General features: G+C 37.6%; 1 protein-coding gene across 2 annotated transcripts; it reads left to right on the forward strand.

The window, feature by feature from the left end:
- LOC114338725 (transmembrane protein 41B) lies at positions 1–15,245 on the forward strand. Of its 2 annotated transcripts, none has more exons than XM_028289342.2 (4): positions 1–377; positions 2,339–2,456; positions 10,152–10,280; positions 14,422–15,245. In XM_028289342.2, the coding sequence occupies exons 1-4, from the start codon at positions 173–175 to the stop codon at positions 14,927–14,929; spliced, it is 960 nt and encodes a 319-aa protein (XP_028145143.2). In that variant the 5' UTR covers positions 1–172; the 3' UTR covers positions 14,930–15,245. The 2 variants fall into 2 exon arrangements, with proteins under 2 accessions (XP_028145143.2, XP_028145151.2); XM_028289350.2 differs by having other exon boundaries at positions 4–191.
- Positions 15,246–16,020: the final 775 nt, after the last annotated feature.

Raw genomic sequence — 16,020 nt, forward strand, 5'->3', positions numbered from 1 at the left:
GCAAGCGGTCTTACGTCGTCAGAACAAATCGCACATTTTTGAAGTTTCACGTCTAGTCAGAACCTAAATGTTGTTTTTAATAATTTTACTAAAAAATGAATATTTGATATAACCGATTCATTTCTGAAACATATAATTAAACTAAAAGTGACCTGGTTACATCGGCACCATAATGGCTTCAAGAGTTACAGGTGATTTTCTTCAGTGCCAAGAAATTAGCTCCACATCAGACTTGTTTTCCTCTCCTTTACAGTCCAGATTTTCCTTGAAAGGCCGACCATCCTATCGAAGATCCATGCAAACAACAGTTACTAATCGGTCTCAGGATAATATCTTAAATCGAATATTTAACATTGGATATATAATTAACAAAATTAGTAGGCAAACAATTTCTCTTTTTAACTAGATTGTCTTAGTTAGTAACAGTTTAAACCCATATGATTTTTGCTTTAGGTTTGAAACAAATATCAACAAAATTGCATGCTTATAATTTTGAAATATCACTGCAGTAAATAACTGGGTACATTTTTATTCTCAACAAATACATTCAGGCAGTAAAATGAGTATATGTTAAATGTAACTCTTGTTATTATTATGCATATCTACAGGGTCCTACAGCCTCTGCCGCGTCCCGCATTTCAATCGGCACCTTTCTCTATTATATCGGTCCATTTCTCATTTATTGCTGTATTTCTCATTATTTATCTGATTCCTTCTCTCCTTTCTAGTGCTGGTATTCCTTTCCTTCTTCTATTCCATGGAACACAATTTAAGGCCTGGTTTGGCAATCGTTCATCATTCATTCTCATTACAAGCCTATACCATAAAAGCTGTTTGGATTCTATTGTATCTACAGTATTGTAAATCCTTCCTGTTCGTCTTCATTTGGGACGTGATAAAGTCTGGATATCCGACATGCTCTTCTTAGATAGTCCGTTTCTGTACTACCAGTTTTTTCTTCTTTCATTGTCAGTTGCCAACATTCAGATCCATACATCAAAATTGGTTCTACAACCAACTTGTAGATTGTTATTTTGGTTTGTAAACTAATTTTAGGAGACCAAAGTAGTGGTCTTAGTAATGGGTTTAATGTTTGTACCACATTTCGGCCCTTTTGTATTTTCTGCTGGATGTCCTGTTTTGATATGACTATCTTTGTTTTGACTATCTCTGGGTGTTTAAATTCTTCGCATTTTTTTACATCTCTAATCGAGAGTTGTGGGTCTCTTTCTTCATCCTTTATTCTAAGATATTCTGTGTTGTTTAAATTAATTGTGAGCCTCCAATTTTCGTATTCTTTTTTGAATCATATAATCCATTCTTGTTATTATTTTAGTCTTTATTTTGTGCAAAAGGTATTTAACTCAGGTATCATAGTTTTTATTTTCTACAAATTATAACTTTACTGTGGTCTCTCTGCCTTTTGATTTTTCCTAGGAAGTTACATGAATAAGCATATCCAAACGTTAATTAACCCCCCAGTGAGTGGACAGGCAAATGGAGGGGAGTAGGAAATGGGGCTGGAGGGTTAATGTTTACTTTCCATGTTTCACGTTTGGTGCCCATTTTGAACAAATGCCACATGGTTGGTACCACATACTTAAATGGTTCATTTAGTAACAGTACTACCGCTTACACCCAGCAATCATCGGCATCCTTCGTGGTCATGGGCACTGAACTAGTTAAACTGTAAAAAGTGTCTTCTAAATGTGCTCAATTAAATTGAACTGTAAAATAGTTTTTCCAATTGTTTCTTGTGGTGATTTGAATAGTATTTTTTTATTTTAATGTTCTTAAAATTTAGATTCAGACTTGTTTTACATCCGTAGCACTTACATTAGATGCATTTTTTAATAAAAATACTGCAAGTCAGTTTATTCTATAATATTGGTGTCACCTTTTTTGGATTTGACTGCATGCATACTGTACAAATGAAAGTTTTAGGGGCTTTAGAGAACCATTGCCATGTTTACAGTTTCTGCTTTCTTTTCCACTTCTTGTTTCTCTTAAATCATCTAGTACTGACCAGTTGTTTCTGATTCATGTTTTCCTCAATCCTGATTATTTGATTATCTGATATCCAGTTTCCTTGCTTTAAATATGTTAATAATATTTTTGTGTCTTTCAAATTCGTATATTATTTTATATTTACATAGTAAGTATATCTTTGTATTTTCACACATTATCATGTATCTTTTTCTATCTACACATTGACAATTATTAGTCTTCTTCTTTGTTTTAACCTTGGTAAGTTTGAAACTGTCACATGCATGATAACTGGATTCTGACATTTCTTTATTACAGCTCAGACTATTTATTGATAATATGTATTTTTTAGGAAACCAAGTACAAGAAAAACTATCAACTAGAGTAGCAACAGTATCTGTGATTGTGATATTTTTAACTTCATTATTAGCTTTATCCCTAGTCTACAAAACATTCCCGAATGTAACAGAGTAAGTATTAATTGAATTGTTTTTATCTTGGTAATCATAACAAGGACATAAATATTGAACCTATTAAACGTCCGATTTTATAGGTGATAGGTGCTTGTATCAAACGCAAAACCTTATTGATTTGTAAAAAATTCAAAACTTTGCTGAATGAAACATTCTTTGTCATCCAAATATTTGATTCTTGAAGTAGACAAGTTTTCAAACCCATTTTGAATAATTTCTCTCTCTTTTTTCAGTCTTGATTCCATGCAGGGAGTGTAGCAGTCCTCGTGATGTTGTATATTGTCTGTCTCCAAAGATTTCTGTGTTTGGTCATTGCTTTTAACTCATGCATAAGTCTTTTGCATATTCCTGCAATCTGCTCGATCCATCTTGTTGTGGATCTTCCTCGTGATCTTTAACCTTCTACCTTTCCTTAAATAATAAGTCTTTCCATGTTTTCTGTGTCTGCTCATTTAAAATTGAATTATGTGTTCTGTGGCCAGTTCACGGAATGTGTAACATTCTTCTACAACAGAACATCTATGTCTTCTTTCCTCTTGTCTTAAGGCTGTATAACACTATGTATTTTCTTGTATCGTTTCTGATATGTCAAAAAAAAATGCATAGTGTCATACATAGATACAAGAAACGATACAAGAATTTGTGTCAGACACAGATTCTTGTACAAGAACTGCGCCAATTTCTGCGCAAAGAGCAAAAACGTAAAATCTACTGGTAAAACATCTAAATGTCTAAATGTCATAATGGCGGCTGAAAATGGGATCATATGTCTTGATGAATTTATTTGTGTTTTTGTAGGTATTATTTATAAATCTTTTATTGATACTTAATAATATATGGACTACTGTTCTACTAATAACCATATATTTAGCTCCTAGTAAAGTTCAAACTATAAACTTTGGATTTCATGTTGCATAATTTTTTAATAGAGGAAAATACAGTAGTTCCTAATTTGGATTAAACTGAGATAATTCTAATGCAAATATTTTAGCACAAATATCAAAACAAAATAAAAACACAAATAAATCAAACTCAAACAGTCAACGTAAAAATTCTGGTTAACATTAAAATGTTAAATTTATAAGTTTTTAAAAGTTTATAAATTTTATAAAATCCTTAAAATCAGCTGTAGACGCAGTATATACTACCATACGTGACCATACCAATGTAACGTGACACAGGGCACCAGGGTGACAAACAAAATTTCGACCAATCATGTGCCGAATTTCATAAATTTTCGATACAAGAACTTGCATAGTGTCATACAGGGCACAAATGTACGTACAAGAAACGATACAAGAAAATGTATACAACTTTCTAATATCAGAAACGATATTAGAAATGATACAAGAAAATGCATTTTCTTTTTTTTTTCTTCCGGAAGCCGTCCGTGCATGCACCCCGGTGGCACTGCAGCTTTTCAGCTTATTGTGCTTCCTTCCATTTGTTCTCATGACACCCAATCCAATAATGCAGTGCCCTTTACTAGCCTGTAAAGGTCCATTGGGTTAGTGCCATACACTGTCGGACTTGGTTTGCAATCTCCATATATTGCTTGTCTCTTACGATCCAGCGCCTCGCAATCGCACAATAAATGTCTGACTGTCTCGGTCTCTCTATTGCATAGTCTGCAGCTGAGATCTCCGTTATATAGTCCTATCGTGTGTAGGTGTCCTTTTACTGGAAAGTGTCCAGTTAAGAAACCTGTAATAATTTTGAGCTAATTCCTGTTCATTTTGAACAGTTCTTCAGCTCTTTTTGCGCATGTCTGAGGTATAAATCTCTTCGCATGCTTTTGCGTGGGAATTTCTTCCCAGTATTCTTTGTGCTGTCTTCGTATCCAGCCTCTTAATCAGTCTCTGATTGTGCTTTTGGGCACTCCCAGTGCCGGTTCTGGACCGAAGTATCCTGTTGCTGATCCTCGTCTAGCAAGTTCGTCAGCTTTTTCATTACCAGCGATCCCTTGATGTCCAGGCACCCAAATGAGTTTTACCTCATTATGTTCCGCCAGGGTGTCAAGTTCTTCGCGGCATTCCCATACAAGCCTTGAGGTTATCCTTGGGTTCTTTAAAGCCCTCAAGGCCGCTTGGCTGTCTGAACAGATATTGATTCTCTTATTAGTATAAGTCCTCAATCTGTTTATCCGTGCACAGTGCAGGATTGCATATACCTCCGCCTGAAATACAGAGGTATATTCTCCTAGTGGGATGGAACCGTTATAGTTCCTATCCTCACTATATACTCCTGATCTCGAACCATCTTCTGTCTTGGACCCATCTGTATACCAGGTGTGGCCCTCATACTTCAGATGTCTGCCAGGATCTTCCCATACCTCTCTGGAGTGTATTTCCACCTGAAAAGGTATTTCCATTTTATATTTGGGGATACAATGGTCTGTTATCATCTCCCATATTGGATCCCCGCATATATCATTGATGCTGCAGTGTCCTTTGCCCACTGCAATTTTGCTTTGATTACCCTGCAGTCTATGTAACCCCATCCTTGCCTCGCCCTTCACTGTGATGTGTAAGGGAGGAAGGTCTAGTAAGGCTTCCATTGCTGCAGTTGGTGTGCCTCTCATTGCTCCTGTTATGCTGAGACAGACAAGCCTTTGTATCTTGCCTAACTTCTCTATAGCATTTCTCTGTTGCACCTTTGGCCACCAGACCAATGCTGCATACGTTATTGTGGGCTTTACCATCATGTTGTATATCCAATACATCATGTCCGGTTTAAGTCCCCATGTTCTGCCATGTGTGCGTCTGGTCACCATTAAAGTGGCCATCGCTCTTTTGGTTATTCGTTCCAGGTGTTGATTCCAGGTAAGCCTTGAGTCTATTATGACTCCGAGATATTTTACCTCCCTCTCCACCTTTAGGGAGATCCCCATGAGATTGACAGGTCCTATTCCCTCTAATTTTGTCCTTCTGGTGAAGGCTACTATTTTGGATTTGTGAGGGCTTACGGACAATCCTACCTCACTTGTCCATTTTGATACTACATTCAGGGCCTGTTGCATGTTATCCCTGACAGTTGTATTGAACTTGCCCTGAGCCAGGATGACAAAATCATCTGCATAGCCCAGGACATTATATTTTTTCCTGTTGAGCGTTCCAATCAGTCCGTCCATAACCAGATTCCACACTAACGGAGATAATACACCTCCCTGTGGGCATCCTCTGGCAACCCGTGCTGACATGGTCTCGCCCATCAGTGTCGAATATACCACGCGGCTTTTAAGCATGCATTCTATCCACTTGCAGCTTATTTCATCCACTCCTTTCAGCCGGATAGCCTTTGTGATTGCATCGAATGAGGTGTTGTTGAAGGCTCCCTCTATGTCGAGAAAGGCTCCCAACATCACCTCTTTGTTTTCCAGAACATACTCCACCCTCCGTACTAGACGGTGCAGTGCTGTTTCTGTTGATACACCTGGCCTATATGCATATTGGTCTTGTTCTATTGGTCTTTCAACCAATATTCCATCCCTAATATGTCTATCTACCAGTTTTTCCAATGTCTTTAGTACAAAGGACATCAGACTTATTGGTCTAAGGGACTTCGCAGTTATACGTCCACCCTTACCAGGCTTAGGTATGAATGCTACCCTTGTCGACCTCCAAGCAACTGGTACATACCCCAGCGCAATACTTGCACGAAGTATTGTACACATTTGCTTGTACATTGCTTCTGTACCTTTTTGCAAAAGTACAGGATAAATCCCGTCCGTTCCCGGTGATTTATATGGTTTAAATGAACTTACTGCCCATTTTATTTTGTCTGGTGTCACCATCTCTTTTGCAGCTCTCCAGCTTCCCCTATTTCCATATTTCATGGTAACTGGTCCTTCTTGCTGTAGAACTTCTGGTGTCATCATTCTGGTGACCGACCCAGGGAAGTGAACATTGAAGAGTTCCCTCAGCGTCTCTTCACTGGTCTGTGTGTAATCGCCTGACTCCATTTGGAGCGTGGCGATATTGCTCTTAGGTTCTTTCGAGAGAACCTTTTGGAGTCTAGCCACTACTGCAGTCTGTTCTATCTCCTCGCAGTGCTTCCTCCATGATTCTCTTTTGGCTTTCCGTAGAGCCTTGTTATATTCAGTCAGAGCTTTGCGATATTCGCTCCACTCGCCTGATCTCTTGGCAGAATTGAATTCTTTTCTCGCATCTCTCCTTCTTTTAGCAAGTTCATTGTTCCACCAGGGCACTTTCCTGTTGGAGCTCCTCACTGTTACGGGACAGTTATCTTTATATGCTTCTATGACTATATCCTGAAATTGTTCAGTAGCCATATCTAGCTCTATTGTGTTCCTTATCCTCTTTATAGCCCCACGAAAACTATATGTCAGGTCTTCTTGATACGCTTCCCAATCAGTTTTCCTGGGGTTTCGATAAGTCTCTGTTTCGTGCTCATAGCCCGTTATTTCAAAGTATATGTGTCTGTGGTCTGAGAAACTCGCCTCATCAGACACATGCCAGTTCCTAACGATGCTGCTTGCAAATGCAGTCGCCATCGTTATATCGATAACCTCCTTCCTATTAGCAGTCACAAAGGTAGGTTTGTTGCCTACATTTAGTATGTCTAAATTATATTCCATAATAAATTGTAGTAAGTGCTCACCTCTTTCGTTGTTTCCGGTGCTCCCCCAGCTGATGTGATATGAGTTGGAGTCACAACCGATGATTATCTGTGATCCTTTGCCTCTGCAGTCTCTCATCAGCTCCTCCAATTCCCTTGGTGGTGGTGGGTTAGGATCATCATAGGGCAGATAGGCTCATCCGAGTATTATCTCCTTCATCCTACCTCCCTCTGTAACTTTTAGTATTACTGCTGTTAGATCCCTAGAACAGAAATTAGTTAACGGCAGTACCTTAATGTTGCTTTTAGCTATTATGCAGGTTCTTGGTACTTCAGCGGATCTACTGTAAATCAGTTCTCCACTTATTCCTGAGAGACCTTTTATTTTACCCTGGTTTACCCAGGGTTCTTGGATGAGAGCAACATCAAACCTTTCCATCGCCACAGCAAGTTCTGCCGAAGCTGCCTTACTGTGTTGAAGGTTGGCTTGGATCACTCTCACCTTTGTCATCTCCATCTGTCTCCCGCACGATCTTGAATGCTACCCTTCCCATCCTATAAAAGGCCTTGAGTTGGGTCTGCTTCAAAGCCCTAAAGGAGACCTTGTCGATCGAGTACGCAAGGATTTCTCCTTGCCCCTCGACCTTCTGGCTTTTCAGTGTCCAGTCTGTCGTATTGAGCCCTGCATTCTGCTTGCCCAAGCGACTCCTGAACACTTTTTCGCTTATGCCGGTCTCAGGCACGTGCACAAGCACAATCGGTCTTCTCAAGTCCTTGGATTCGATCAACTTCAAATCCGCCGACTCCCAGAGATCCCGAAGCTCTCGTACCGTCCCCTCCAGCCAAGATTTGGTAGGCTCATTCGCGCAGTGGATCCACAGAATCCCCGCGCTGAATGTAGTTCTTAGGAACTGCAGTGGATTCTGACTTCCGCCGGGTGCCTTATCCACTGCCTCTTCCAGTTTTGTTCGAACCAGTTCTGCTTGTTCCTGGTTCAGTTTTACCTCAGGATGACGTCTGTCTACCACCGCCATCCTCAGTTTGTCTGTCACTTCGCCGTAAGTGCCAGTCTGCGTTTTATTGCCCCTTACCTCTTTAGCGCTAGCAACTGTGCCAGTCTGCGTATTACCGCTCCTGGTCGCGTTGTTAGCTGCTTGTTTCGTAATTCCCTTCGGTCTTTTGGCCTCGGGGTTTTTTGTTGGGGTCGAGTTGTCAGACCGGGTCCTTTTCACTCCCGTGGTCTGGTCACTTTTCCCCTTTTGGCCTTTGGTCTTATGTGGGTTCTCTTTAACCCACGTCACAGCAGCTATTTTTTCGGCTTTCTTAAGCCTCCGTTTTTGAGCCCCAGATAGCTTTTTTGTCCCGAGACTTAGTTTCTCGAGGCTTGTCTCTAGCTGGTCAGCTTCAATACCTCTCTCCTCGGCATGGTCTGCTGTTTCCACAGCTCCCTTGTCCGTGTGTTCTATATGGTCTGCTGCTCCCGCAGCTTCCATTCTTGTTTCTTCGGAGAGGTCGCCCATTTCTGAGTCCCTCTCCGCTTGTTTAATGTTTCTCTTTGGTTCCACTATTGTTCCCACGAGTAGGGTCGAAATAAATGTCGAGTACGGCAGTGCGCCCTTACCGCACCAAGGCTATATTCCCCTAGAGTTCGCCATCTCTCTAGGGCATCGCTTCAGATACACTTTACTCCCTGTACCATGCATCCCATTGGCACGATGGTGTTACACCTTAGGATTGAGAGGATGGATCATTTGGCGTTACTCAGGGTGCACCACGTGGAGGCGATCCAACGCTACACCCCTTAAGAAAATGCATAGTGTCATACAGCCTTTAGGATTCAAGATTGACATCTGTGTGTCAGTATTGGGAATATTATGCAGTTGATCAACCTCATTTTCAGTGTTTGTGAAATATGAGAGTACAGTAAAACCTCCGTTATCCGAAATAATTGGGGGGAGACCATTTCGGATAACAAGAATTTCGGTTAACAATAACATTGTTTTTTGTATTCTTCTTGTATCAAATTACATAGTATTCTTGGTCAAGGTTGGTATAAAAAAAGTACTATGAGGTGATTTCGTAATGTGTTGTATATTTAATGGCGTTCTTTAGTTGTATAAAAGCAATGTTGACGATGTTGACAAATTAATATCGAATTGTTACCGTTTTGCGATAAACATGTACTTTTTATTGACGAAATTGAAATTATTTAAGCTCTCAGCCGTTTCGGTTAAACGAGGTTTCAGTTAAAAAGGTTTCGGTTAACGGAGGTTTTACTGTACTTCCATATTTGGTTATCTTTTCTACAGTGACTTTTGCATGCTAAATCACATTTACCTACACATTTTATTTCTTCCTGTAGTGACCCTGTGCTTGACCCAGATATAAGTATGAGCTCAATCTACAACTTCAAACCCGTCAATTGCGGTTATGTGTGGATAGTTGTCTTGTAGTCTATCAACTAGTATAATCTTTGTTTTTGATATGTTTAACTGCAGACCCAATAATTGACTTTTGTTTTCGTGGTCGTGTGAGATCAATTTACTCTTCTTGACTACTTGCAAGAAGAGCTGCTTCATCTCCAAAACATAGGTTGTTTATTTTTCGGCCATTTATTGAGATGTCCTTTTCCCATCCTTCAAGCGCTCTTCTCACAATATGCTCCCCATATATGTATGGTAAATATTTGTGGAGAGAGTATGCATCCTTGTCTGATACTTTGTTTTGGATGGAATTTGTTTGGGAGTGTGTCAAGCATTTTATCTTCTCCAGTAGTGTGTTTGTATAGTTCAGTTATAAGTGAAATTAACTGTTGTGGTATGCCTACCTCTTTTAGCATCTGCCATAAGTGTTGCCATTTGACCCTGTCGAATGCTTTTTGTGATAATTTATAAAACAAATGTATAGCGGAATATTTAATTCCCTAGATTTTTCTATTATTTGTTGTTATGTTCAGAAGGTGTTCTCGAACATGTCTATTTGGTAAATCCAGTTTGATCTTGAGGCATTTTTCTTTAATAATCGAGGATTATACTAGTGATTTTTTATTTTATTAGTTTTACTCATTTTGTCACTCTTTTCTTTACCACACTAATATGGTATTATATTTTTTAGAGCAGAACGCCAACATATTAAAATTCCTTGGAACATAGAAGATGCAAAACAACTAGGAATTGTATTGAATAAATACAAAATTGACAATTACTATCAAGTGATGACTGGAGTTTGTGTTACATATGTATTGTATCCTTTTTATAACCACTCATTTAGTCATTTTTAATACTTAAAAATTTTAACATAAATTTAGCTCAGATGTATAAACAAACGCTGATAATATTTATCATCTACGTGTATGCGTCCACTGCTGGACATCCCTCCCTTGGTCTCCCTCAGCTCTTTTATCTGTCTCTGTCTTGTGTGACTTGCATCCAGTTACTGATACCACGCTTCAGGAAGTCAGTCCATCTGGTTGGTGGGCATCCTCTCCTACGTAATGCTTCTTGCTGTGGCCTCCACTCGACAATATGTTTGGCCCATCGGTTGTCTGATAATCTGGCGACTTGTCCTCCCTGATTTAATGTTATCGACGCGATTCTTTTGATAGCGTCTGCTTTTTTTGTTCTATGACATATTCCTTCGTTTGGGATTCATTCTGAGACAGACAACGAATATCTGGTGCTCCATTGCCCTCTGAGTTACGCGTATCTTGTTTATTGCCCATTTTGTGAGTGTTGATGTTTCCACGCTTCATAAGTAGGTACGGGTAACTCACACTGGCCAATAATTTTCCTTTTGAGACATATGGGTAAATCCGATTTAAATGCATAGTTTAATATAAAAAACGGTGCCCAGGCTAATACTATGTGCCGTGAGAGCTCACATGTCTGGTTATCTCTGACCAACTGAAATTCGTGTCCCAAGTACTTGTATGATGCAGTCTGCTCCCTTCCATCAACAGGAATGTTACGATTTAGCACCAGATTAGTCATTATTTGTATCTTAATCTTTAGTCCGACCACTAAGGAAGCATGATATAATTTTTCCAACATTAGTACATTTTGCATTTTTGGTTAGAAATCTGCGTCGATTTGCGTCCACACGTTCGATAAATCGACACCAACGAACTGCACAGTCACATCGCTACGTTAAATCGTTGTCGTGTATAAGGGCTATTAGTGTAGCTTCATCGAAATATGGTTTCACGCACCGGGTGATTATCCATTGTGGATGATGTGCTTTTGGCTTCTTCCTCAAGACTCCTTTTGACCTATTTCGCTGATCTGATCTGATTCTTCTTGAAGATTTTCTTATAGTCGTTGTCTTAAATTGTTTTTTGCTGTTCAACTTTTTAAGAGGTTCTCTTTTCTCTGGTAATTCTCTACTGCGGTCTTAGCTCGTTGTGTAAGCATTTTTTTGTAGTCTTAATTTTTGCTCTGGTTGCATTCATCACCAAGTCCCAAGTCTATGATCTTAACGGGCATAAGTTTTCGTATTTCACCTTCTGCTGCTGACAGAATTTTTTGTATTCTGGTTCAGTAAAGGAAAATTTTTTTCTGGCTTTCTTCGTTTATATTATGATTCGTTAGTCCGTTGCTAATGTTTTCCAAATACTGTTCGGCAACTGTTGCACCTCCCAACTCCTCTACATTCCATTTCTTTGTAGTCATATTTTTTTCTTTGTTGGTGTTTGAATTCCTAGCTCTTAATGCTGAGATCACGAATACAAACAATGAATACTGTCAGTAATGTTTTAAATGACGCTAGGTCGCTTAGGGATTAATATTTGGATCACATCAAACTTTAAAATTCTTCTTCTTCTTTTTACGTAGACATGACTCTGTATGTTTTTCAATGTGCCTCAAGTAAGTTGTCATTTCATCGTTTTCATGATCATCTACTTTTAATGGGAAATAAGCCACAATTTTACCAAAAAAATGATTTTATTAACGTTTCGAAGCCGAAATCGGGTTTCGTCGTCAAAATACAAAATACTACTAAAATAAACAAAAATGTTGTTGCTAAGTAAAAAAATTCTTCAAATAATTTATTTAATCTGACTCATTTATATTGGCAATTTAGACATATATTATACATTTTAAAGTAGAAGACTTTAAAATGATATCGCCAATATTTATGAGTTGCGTTCCTGGGACGATTTTACTAAAAGATAGTTCATTCGATTACATGAAATCAATCCCAACTCAAGAACATCCGTCCAAAAAAATCATAGCATGTGATCTGTCTTTAACAAGACAACCAAATGCAACGATGACAGTAAAATTCTCGCGTTAGAGATTCCATAGTAAATCACGAGGGAAAACCAGGAAAAACTACTTTCAAAAAACTAATACCAAATTCTGACTTTAATATAATATGAATAATGAATAATTAAATATATATATGAATATGAATAATTCTGACTTTAATAATGAACATAGAGTTCAGTGGAGAGATTCAAGTATAGTCCTGAAAGAATCAGATAGTAAAAAGAGAAAAATCAAAGAAGCGGCTCTAATTATGCTAAATGAAACCAATTGTGTCGCAAATTCCTCGGTAGAATGCAGTAAGATTTGGTTACCCATACTGAAAGAGGAAGTCAATAGAAAGAAAATACCACGATTAGTAAGTCAATAACATATCTAGTTAATACAAATTTTATATTTTAGTATTACTCATTGTATATCTATGTATTAATAATATTATTTATAATTTAAACATATTAAAGTCAGAATTTGGTATTAGTTTTTTGAAAGTAAATTAAATGTAAGACCAAATACTTACGATGTCGGGATAGTATCACGAGGATTTTTCCTGGTTTTCCCTCGTGATTTACTATGGAATCTCTAACGCGAGAATTTTACTGTCATCGTTGCATTTGGTTGTCTTTTTAAAGACAGATCACATTCTATGATTTTTTTGTGACGGATATTCTTGAGTTGGGATTGATTTCATGTACAGTTCACCAAATATAGCTGAAAGTGTGAAAACGAGTGACGATCATGATGCTCATTCGCCAAACGACGGACCTTGCACTCGCACTGACGGTCCAGACCGTTTGTATGTGCGTTCTCACTTCATTGTTAGCGCAGGCAATGGGAATTTCACACTTTCAGCTATATTTGGTGAACTGTAATCGAATGAACTATCTTTTAGTAAAGTCGTCCCAGGAATGCAACTCATAAATATTGGCGATATCATTTTAAAGTCTTCTACTTTAAAATGTATAATATACGTCTGAATTTCCAATATAAATGAGTCAGATTAAATAAATTATTAGAAGAATTTTTTTACTTAGCAACAACATTTTTGTTTATTTTAGTAGTATTTTGTATTTTGACAACGAAACCCGATATGGGCTTCGAAACGTTAATAAGATCTTTTTTTGGTAAAATTGTGGCTTATTTCCCATTAAAAGTAGATGATTATAAAAATGCCACAAGAAAATAGCTTCAGAACAACATCGTTTTCATGGTCTTCCCACTGATCGTCTTCCTATTGGGGAACGCTCTCTCGCCGTCCTTACTACTCTATTTGTTGTCATTCAGCTTATGTAGTCGTTCTATTCTACTCCTCTGTTTTTCACCCAGTTATTAATGTTGTTCACCTTGCATCTCCGTCGTATATCTGCACTTATAGCTCTATCCCACAGTGTCTTACCATCGATTTTCGCAGTGTTTTCATCTCTACTGTTTCTAGCATGTTTTTTGTCCTTTCTATATCAGGTCGTGTTTCTGCCGCGTATGTCATTATTGGTCTGATGACTGTTTTGTAAATTCTGCCTTTCACTTCTTTTCCGATGTTTTTATTTCTCCATATTGTTTCATTCAGGCAACCTGCGGCTCTGTTTGCTTTATTCACCTGATCTTACACTTCTGTTTCGAGCTTTCCGTAGCTGCATAGTGTGATGCCTAGATATTTAAACTCCATGACTTGTTCTATTATTTGACCCTCCAGCTCTAATTTACACCTTATTAGATCTGCTGTTATCACCATGCATTTAGTCTTTTTTGTGGAAATTAACATGTTAAATTTTCTAGCGGTTATATTAAATTCGTGCAGCATCCGTTGTAAATCATCTTCACTTTGAGAGATTAGTATTGCGTCGTCTGCATAGCAGATTATTTTAAGTTGTTTTTCTCCCATTTGGTATCCTTTTTTGTTCTTACTTTTTTTATTATTTCGTCCATGATTAGGTTGAACAACAGTTGTTCAACAACTTTAAAATTTAAACAACAAAATAATTTTGGTATTAGTTTTTGCGCCACAAAATTAAATATCATATGAACAGCTTTATAAAGCATTGATTAAATAATGATGTAATAACTTACAAATGTTTATGTCTACATAATGTATATTTACAAATTCTCCTTAACAGTTATTCCAGTCTTCAAACATTTGCCATACCAGGTTCACTGTTCCTATCAATCCTTTCAGGATTTCTATTCCCGTTCTTCACTGCCTTAACGTTAGTGTGCACTTGCTCAATGGTAGGAGCCTCACTCTGCTTCATGCTGTCCCAGATATTAGGAAGAAAACTAGTTTTACATTATTTCCCCGAAAAAGCTAGGAAATGGGCTGTGCAAGTGGAGAAACATAGATCAAATATGTTGAATTACATAATATTTTTAAGGATAACACCATTCTTTCCGAATTGGTTCATAAATTTAACAGCTCCTGTGATCGGGGTCCCTTTGTACCCGTTTGCATTTGGGACATTCATTGGAGTTGCACCCCCTTCGTTTATAGCGATAAAAGGGGGCCAGACATTACACGATATGACAGCTAGTGACACTGCATTTAATATGACATCATTTGTTTGGCTCATAGTGTTTGGAGTTATGTCGCTTATCCCGATACTATTGAAGAATAGGTTAAGAGAAAAGATGGAATAAACTAGTAGATATATTTATTTAGGTTACTTATTTATTTGATTTCAAAGGTTCTGGTTTGGCTCAAATAGTAAAATCACAGTATTATGTGCAACCTAAAAACCTACTTGGTTTTTATAAAACAGTCATGATAGTATTTTAATTTTTTTTGTAATATTTCCTTTTAATAATTGCTCAGAATCATGTATTCAGTAGTATTTTTTGTTTCAAAATTATTCGAATCAAACAATTGATATGACTAGGGTGCAAACTGTACAAATTTGATAAAATTGTAGTTTTTTTATTGTTATAAATTTGAGTGAATATAATATTGTTTTTTTTTTGTAATTTTATTATTGAAATTACTCAACTTAACACATTCTCTGCCTATCAAAGGAGATGGAACTCGGCTAGGGGAGTTATTCTGTTAAACGGCACCTGACTGAAGTAACCATATATCACTCGCAGGCCGGTGAACGGCACCTGACTAACTATAGCCTAATAAATGACCGTTTTGGAGTGTAATTTTCAGGGGCAACTCCGAATTGTATGAAAATTTGGATTTAGGTTCTGCTAACCCTCCACTTCAAAGTTGAATTTGTGCCGTTGGTTGCTTTTACTTGGGGGTGATAGTCACCCCTTCTCGGGGGGTGAAAAACCATACGTCCAAGACAAGCTCGGAAATTGATAAATTGACTGATTATAAGCAACTTTCGTTCTATAGAGTTTTTAATGTAAGTCAATACTTTTCGAGATATTTGCGATTGAAAATGTTCATTTTTCGACAAAAAAAACTACGTTTTCAGACGGTTTTCCGCAAATAACTCAAAAATTCAATATTTTAGCGAAAAAAATATTAGAAAAAGTGTAGCTTATAAAAAAACTAAAAAAATGGTGTATGAGCAAAGTCTATAAACCGAGTAAAAGCAAAGTTGTAGCTCATAAAAAATACGGTCTTATTCGTCTAATTCCAAATCGAATATTTCAACGTAAAATCACCGAAAAATTAAGCAATTCTCGGGAAAAACTGAATAACATTTTTTAAAGTGTTAGCAGCCTAAATAAAATTAATCGTTACCGCTTTACCATTTACTTTAAATATGTGTATATTGTTT

The sequence above is a fragment of the Diabrotica virgifera genome, chromosome 1 (assembly GCF_917563875.1).
Source record: "Diabrotica virgifera virgifera chromosome 1, PGI_DIABVI_V3a".
Taxonomy (NCBI): Eukaryota; Metazoa; Arthropoda; class Insecta; order Coleoptera; family Chrysomelidae; genus Diabrotica; species Diabrotica virgifera.

Coding starts and splice junctions, on each gene's coding strand:
- LOC114338725 (XM_028289342.2), top strand. CDS start 173: ATGGCTTCAAGAGTTACAGGTGATTTTCTTCAGTGCCAAGAAATTAGC. Junction 2,457..10,151: donor ACATTCCCGAATGTAACAGA/GTAAGTATTAAT, acceptor TATATTTTTTAG/AGCAGAACGCCAACATATTA. Junction 10,281..14,421: donor GTTTGTGTTACATATGTATT/GTATCCTTTTTA, acceptor CAGTTATTCCAG/TCTTCAAACATTTGCCATAC.